This window comes from Otolemur garnettii, unplaced genomic scaffold (assembly GCF_000181295.1).
Source record: "Otolemur garnettii isolate 467f Iridium unplaced genomic scaffold, OtoGar3 scaffold00042, whole genome shotgun sequence".
Classification (NCBI taxonomy): Eukaryota; Metazoa; Chordata; class Mammalia; order Primates; family Galagidae; genus Otolemur; species Otolemur garnettii.
Genome location: NW_003852437.1, coordinates 403,214 through 410,785, shown reverse-complemented (window position 1 = coordinate 410,785; position 7,572 = coordinate 403,214). Strand labels below are relative to the sequence as shown.

The 7,572-nt window shown below is 45.2% G+C and overlaps 1 protein-coding gene across 1 annotated transcript in view; it reads left to right on the top strand.

The window, feature by feature from the left end:
* Positions 1 to 6,413: 6,413 nt before the first annotated feature.
* Positions 6,414 to 7,572, top strand: part of GINM1 (glycoprotein integral membrane 1) — a 20,320-nt gene continuing 19,161 nt past the window's right edge. The window contains exon 1 of the mRNA XM_023513502.1: positions 6,414 to 6,575. Coding sequence (XP_023369270.1) covers positions 6,453 to 6,575 — 123 coding nt within the window. The 5' untranslated portion in view covers positions 6,414 to 6,452. The remainder of the gene's footprint in view (positions 6,576 to 7,572) is intronic.

The window sequence follows — 7,572 nt, the reverse complement described above, 5'->3', positions numbered from 1 at the left end:
AGAAGAAAACCTACTCCCAAGAGAGGAATCCACTGAAGGCACAGACATCCCACATTGAGCTTCTGCCTCCACATGAAGGCCTCTTCCATTTCCAGAAATGTTTTAAAAGGGTGACAAAAGAGAATAGGCCTTTAACACAAAATATTTCCTATGTACCTGAGTTATGAATATGAAATCATCCCTAAGCAGACTTTCAAAATGCTTTCCATCATTCAATCCTTGTATTGTCTGACATAGATGCCCCATTTTTTGAAACCTAACTGGATACTTATATTGGTCTTTTATTTTTAGGATTTTTTGTTTGTTTTTGTAGAGATAGGAGGGGCTCTCACTATTTTTCAGGCTGGTCTTGAACTCTGACCTCTAGCAATCTCCCACCCCAGCCTCCCAAAGTGCTAGTATTACAGGAGTGAGCCACCACGCCCAGCCTACACTATGATTTTTAGCACCCTTGGGCAAGAGTGTCTCTTCAAGCCTTCAGGTTGCTAAAACCAGTTAGCGGGGAGAGCTGGGAGCAGGGCCTACATGTTGACCCTGGAGCCCCTCTGGCTTCTGTGGTATACAGAAGGTATAGATCTACACTTTCCTGTTTCTCCATTTCTCCCAACCCAGCCATATTTTTACAAAGTCAATAAATAGAACAATTTATAACCATCTCTATAAATGTGTAAAAATAAACTAAATTAAATTATGACACCTTTTACTTTTATTATACTGTGTTGGCCTGAATTAAAAAGCATAGCTCTTGGCTTGGTGCCCATAGCTCAGTGACAAGGGTGCCCGCCACATACACCAAAGCTGCTGAGTTCGAGCCCATCGAGGGCCTGCTAAACAATGACAAATGCAACAAAAAAATAGCCAGGCATTGTGATGGGCACCTATAGTTCCAGCTACTTAGGAGGCTGAGGCAAGAGAATCGCTTGAGCCCAAGAGTTTGAGGTTGCTGTGAGTTGTGATGCCACGGTACTCTATTGAGGGCAACATAGTAAATCTCTGTCTCAAAAATAAAATAAAAATAAAAAGCACAGCTCCATCACTTACGGTTTCTGTAATTCACAGCAAAGCACTTGATCTCTATAAATCTCTATTTGTATAGAAAAAGTGGGATCCTAAATTACCATTACGTCATTAGGCCATTGAGGGGTTTAAGTATATAAAGCACTTACATTTAACACTATACATTCTGGCTGCTACAAATGATACACATAACATTTCTATAAGTTAGTTGTTCTTTAGATAAGTCACACTCATCACAGAGCTAATGAAATTCATTTCTAAATGCAGAGACAATAAAGTTTACAATAAAAGCAGTTTCAAAATCTTAGAAAAAATAAGAAAACATTTATGAATGACTTTGGACATACAAAAAGGATGTCTTTTTTTTTCTAATTGACAAGTTCAGAAAAAAAAAAGATATCTTTGTTTCTTGCTGTCTCTCTTGTCATGTCCCAGGCATCTTCAGGAATTCAAAAATACGTAGATGACTAATTCTAAAATTACCAGAGTGGACTTTGTTGTAATAGAAGTGCAGTGACTCGCTGTCTCCCAGAAGTTGGAAACAGATACAGTAATGGCCCAGATTTTCCTTGGTTGTTCCAGACTGCTTTGAATTTCAGAAAAAATATGATTTCAAAATTATTTTATGGGAATTATGAAAATAACATGAAATCGCTTGCTGAAAAAGGAAATATATCAAGGTTAGGAGTCAAAAAGCATTATTTCATGAGAAAACAGAGATGTAGGCTTAGTGTCCGTGCTTAGTGGTTAGGGGGCATGGTAGCATGGGCTGGTGGGTTCGAATCCAGCTGGGCCTGCTAAAACAACAGTGACAACAATAACAAAAAAATAGCCAGGCATTGTGACAGGTGCTACTTGGGAGGCTGAAGCAAGAGAAATGCTTAAGCCCTAGAGTTTGAGGTTGCTGTGAGCTGTGATGTCATAGCAGTCTACTGGCACTCTACCAAGGATGACATAATGAGACTTCGTCTCCAAAAAAGAGGGATATATTTTTATAACATCTTTTATGTGTTTTTTGTTTTAGACACGATCTCCCTGTTGGCCTGCTGGAGTGCAGTGGTGCTATCATAATAGCTCACTGCAACCCTGAACTCAAGGGCTCAAGTGATCCTCCTGAATAGCTGGGACTACAGGTACCCACCACCTCATCTGGCTAATGAGGTCTGGCTCTGTTGCTGTAGAACTCTTAGGCTCAAGCAATCATCTCACGTTGGCCTCCTAAATTGCTAGGATTATAGGTGTAAGCCATTGTACCTGGCCATTTCATATATTTGTTTTCAGTAGTATTAGAAATTTTTTGTTTGTTTTTGAGAGAGTCTTACTTTGTCACCCTCAGTAGAGTACCATGGTATCATAGCTCACAGCAACCTCAAACTCTTGGGCTCTAGCGATTCTCTTGCCTCAGCCTCCCAAGTACCTGGGACTACAGGCACCCACCACAATACCTATTTTTTAGAGAGGAGGTCTAACTCTGGCTCAGGCTGGTCTTGAACTCGTAGCTCAGACAATCCATCCACCTTGGACACCCATGGTACTAAGATTATAGGTGTGAGCCACCACGCCCAGCCAGTATTACAAAAATTTTACACTATCTTCTGCCATATTTTCAAAGGGCAGAAAGCATCTAATGAACTAACTGGGTTGCTCTAGTAAGATTATTTTCAGGCTCAGCACCTGTGGCTCAAGTGGCTAAGGCGCCAGCCACGGACACCCAAGGTGGCGGGTTCAAATCCAGCCCAGCCCGCCAAACAACAATGATGGCTGCAACCAAAAAATAGCCAGGTGTTGTGGCGGGCACCTGTGGTCCCAGCTACTCAGGAGGCTGAGGCAAGAGACTCGCTTGAGCCCAGGAGTTGGAGGTTGCTATGACTGTGATGCCACAGCACTCTACCCAGGGGGACAGCTGGAGGCTCCTGTCTCAAAAAAAAAAAAAAAAAGATTATCTTCAAAGGACAGAAAGCATCTAATGGACACAGAACTATACTGGGTTGTTCTATTAAGCAAACTAAACTCTTTTCAGTGGGTTTTATGATTAAAGAAATCAAGGTGACATGAGCTGACTCAAAAGAACATCAAAGTACACACTGATTAATACTAAAGGATTATTTGTCATGTAAGAAACTGCCAGGTTAATTATGTTTTCTGTTTTATAGATTAATGTGAAGGCTGAGTATACAAAGCTGAATCTTCCAATGGATGTGAGTGGAAGACTGCAACAGGGTTTGTTTAAAGTCTTGTTATACCTCATCAGAGTTGTATAGTGTTTTTTTCAAATGATTATACTTTTTAATGAAATTCCTTTGCACTCATGCTTGCATAGTGTAAAACAGTGATCTTAAAGAGAACCGTGTCAATAAAATAGTAAAATCATCATTATGAAATAATACTGTCAACTACTTAGACATTTGTCCAATAGTAAATCCTTCCCAGAGTCCACTCCAGCAAGCTGTGTGCTTTAAATTTTGGTTACTGCCCTTTTGGAGCTTATATCTTATTAAAGAATAATCCACAGGGCAGTGCCTGTGGCTCAAAGGAGTAGGGCACTGGCCCCATATACGGGAGGTGGTGGGTTCAAACCCAGCCCTGGCCAAAACTGCAAAAAAAAATAATGCACAGACCATGGGAAAAGCTCTGTTAGAAAACAATCTGTCTCACATTTCCCTACTACCTTTTCATATTTATGTACTTTGGAACCTTATACATCTATCACTAACTCCAATTATACTGGTATACATTTTCTGTTTTTTGATGTTAAGATTTTCTGGTTTTCTTTTCTTTTTTTTTTTTTTTTTCTGAGACAGAGTTGCTCGATGTCACCCTTGGTAGAATGCCATGGTATCACAACTCACAGCAACCTCAAACTCGTGGGCTTAAGCGATTCTCTTGCCTTAGCCTCCCAAGTAGCTGGGAATACAAGTGCCCACCACCATGCCTGGCTATTTTTTGGTTGTAGTTGCCATTGTTGTTTGGCAGGCCTGGGCTGGATTTGAACCTGCCAGCTCCAGTGTAAGTGGCTGGTGCCTTAACCACTAAGTCATAGGCACAGAGCCTATATTTTCTTTTTTTGAGACAGACTCTCACTGTGTTGCTCAGGCTGAAGTGTAGTGGCTATTCACATGTGCAGTCTTGGTGTGCTACATCCTTAAGCAGCTGGACTCAAGCAGTCCTGTCTCAGCCTCCTGAGAAGCTGAGACTAAAGGATGTCTTCTTTACCCTTTCTTCTTCATTCATTTTCTAATTTCAGCAATCTGAAAAAAAGTGAAAAAAACCAATGTTTGCAGATGGAACTCAGGAGGGGGTAGGACTTTACTGTGAAATCACTTGTATATGAATAATGATGTGGGGGGCTGGCATGGTGACTTATACCTGTAATTCTAGCACTCTGGGAGGCCAAGGCAGGTAGATTGCCTGAGCTTAGGAGTTTGAGACCAGCATGAGCAAGAGTGAGACACTGTTCAAAAAATAGTGGGGTGTTGTGGCAGGCACCTCTAGTCCCAGCTACTCCAGAGGCTGAGGCAAGAGGATTGATTGAGCCCAAGAGATTGAGGTTGCTGTGAGCTGTGAAGCCACAGTACTCAGCACTCTACCGAGGGCGATAAAATGAGACTTTGTCTCAAAAGAAAAAAAAATGTGGGGTATCTCAGAGTGGGTCAGGAGTTAGTTGAACAGAGTGAACCTTTCACCAAAACATTTATAATTTACCATGGAGGGGAAAGAAAAAGCACAGGGGGGTTGGTGCCTTAGAAAGGAGGGCCCAAAGACAGAAACAGAGATTTCCTTTTTCATGTCAAAAATATTATTATTATTATTATTTTTTTTTTTTTTTGAGACAGAGCCTCAAGCCGTCACCCTGGTAGAGTGCCATGGCATCACAGCTCACAGCAACCTCCAACTCCTGGGCTCAAGCGAGTCTCTTGCCTCAGCCTCCCAAGTAGCTGGGACTATAGGCGCCCACTACAACCCCTGGCTATTTTTGGTTGCAGCCATCATTGTTGTTTGGCCGCCCTGGCTGGATTTGAACCCGCTAGCTCAGGTGTAGGTGGCTCCTGCCTTAGCCGCTTGAGCCACCGGCGCTGAGCCAAAAATATCATTTTAAAGAAAGATTAAGTGTGTTTCTTATTCTGCCTAAATGGCTAGGTCTCCACGTTCTTTTCAGTCAATATGCAATCCTGTTAATCTGAAATGCCTGAACTTCTTGGTACTTTGTGCTTTAGAGGGTTTGAAAGATAGAGAAAAAGCCTAAGAATTTCTTTATTTTATAGAGTAGATAATGAGGAAAAGGCTCTGAGAGCCCAGGTGGGCTGGCTCCTAGTAGAGTGTTGCCATCATGCCGCCTCTGCAGTCCCCAAAATGAGCATTTAATGCATGGATGGATGGCACAATGAATCACCTTTAAAAACTGGCTAGGTGTCTACAGCTCAAGTAGCTAGGGTGCCAACCACATACCCAGGAGCTGGTGGGTTCAAATCCATCCTGGGGCCTGCCAAAGAACTACAATTAAAAAAAAAAAAAAAAGGCCAGGCATTGTGGCGGGCACCTGTAGTCCCAGCTACTTGGGAGGTTGAGGCAAGAGAATCGTTTAAGCCTAAGAGTTGGAGGTTGCTGTGAGCTGTGATGCCATAGCACTCTACCCAGGGCTTGAGTCTCCGGCTCAAAACTTGAACTACCAGTGCCCAAGCCACAGCCTGGACTAACAAAACCAGAAACTGGAGTGCTCTGGGAGACTTTTAAGTACTTTTTAAAGCTATGCGGGAGATTCCCACAAGCAATCAAGGATGGGAACTACGATTTAATAAAAATTTCTCCTCCAAATGTGATATTTCATTTTTAATGTATAATAGTGTTCTGAAAGATTACCATCATACATGTGTATATATATACACGCACATACACATATAGAGGGTGCCAAAACAATGCATATACTCATTTTAAGGAAAAAAACATTAAATTTGTGATACTCAAGTCACGTATGCTGCAATTACAACAGGCGCTCAAAGTGATTTGTATTCATCTTGTGTTAATTGAATATTACAATTTTAATAGTTTTTCCTTCCTTAAAATGTGCATACATTTTTTTGGCACCTTCCATATATATGTATACCTAGGAATTAAAAAAATAATGTCAACGAAGAGGTTTAAACACCTTCAGATTGGAACTCCTCCCCAACCGATCCGAGGACCCAGGACCTACTTTCCCCGACTTGACTCCCTTCCTCCACCTTCCGCGGCTGAGGGCAGGCGCGTTCCTCTTTCGCCCCCTCACAATCCAGAGCTCGGGAACACCCTGGACCTTCTGCGGCCACCGCCAGGCTACGCTCTGCGTCCAGGCTCGGCCCCGCCCCTGAAGGATAGGCCCCGCCCCCAGATTGGCTCAGCCCCCGTCGCTCCGCCCTCGCTTCGCAGCCACCCGCCGCCCGCCGCCCGGGTTGTCCAAGATGGTGGGCACTCGGCGGGCACCGCTTGCCCTCCAGCTGCTCCTTCTCGTGGTGCTGCCGGCCGCCGCGCGGCTGACGACTGGCGCCCCTGAGCCGCTGCCGCTGTCGTCCCGAGCCCCACAGGTAGGGCGGGGCAGGCACGGCTGGCTGTTCTTGGGCTCGGACCCTTGGGGAGGCCCGGCCGCCGGCTACGACGCCTCCCACGTCCTTCAGGCGGGCAGAGGCGGGGTCTGGGTCCCTCAAAGAGGAATGGGGAGCAGCCACCGAAGAAATGGGGGCGGTGTCGCAGAATGGGAGTGGTGTGGGAGGGGGCCGAGGAAGCAAACAGAGGGAACCGAAAGGGGCTGGTTTACCGCGTGGTTGATCTTCGGGTCACAAAACTTAAGTCAAAGCGGCCCGAATCGTTGCTTGTCCTGACGTTGCATTGCCGTCTAAAATGCGTGATGCCCGCGATCTCAGGCTTTTGTAATGGCGCCGTCCGGAGGTAGCGCCCGGCCCTCGGGCAAGGCAGTGTTTGTGTCCCCGAGAAATGTGGAAACTGCCCAGTAGGAAAGCGGGTTTGCAGCCACCTGTGCCTGCTCGGCGTGGTGGGCGGGGAGGCGCGGCTGCGGGAAGACCTGGCGCTCACCAACTTCGTCTCTGTCGGTGTCAATGAAGTGATTCTGCGAGCGAGACGCTACCGGCATCGCCTGGGAACTTGGTGCGGCCTGTCTGGGGGCGGGGCCCAGCTTTGTGAGTCAACATGCCTTCCAGGTGATTCTGATCCGCTGGACTTTGGGAACCATTGCATCATCGTATTGAAAGGTGGTGGATTCTCACCATTTCGCCGTGAAGTCGTGCCGATCTAAACCAATATTTACCTTTCTTTAGTTGAATGTATGGAAGGGAAGTTTGAATATTTAAAATTTGCGTTTTCTAAGAATGACAAGAAACTACGTTGGTAAGCCGTACTGGTCTAGACTTGAACTAGAATACCATAAATACAAAGGTGACTGGCTCGGCACCTGTGGCTCAAGTGGCTGAGGCGCCAGCCATGTACACCCAAAGGTGGCGGGTTCGAATCCAGCCCGGGCCCGCCAAACAATGACGGCTGCAACCAAAAAATAGCCGGGCGTTGTGG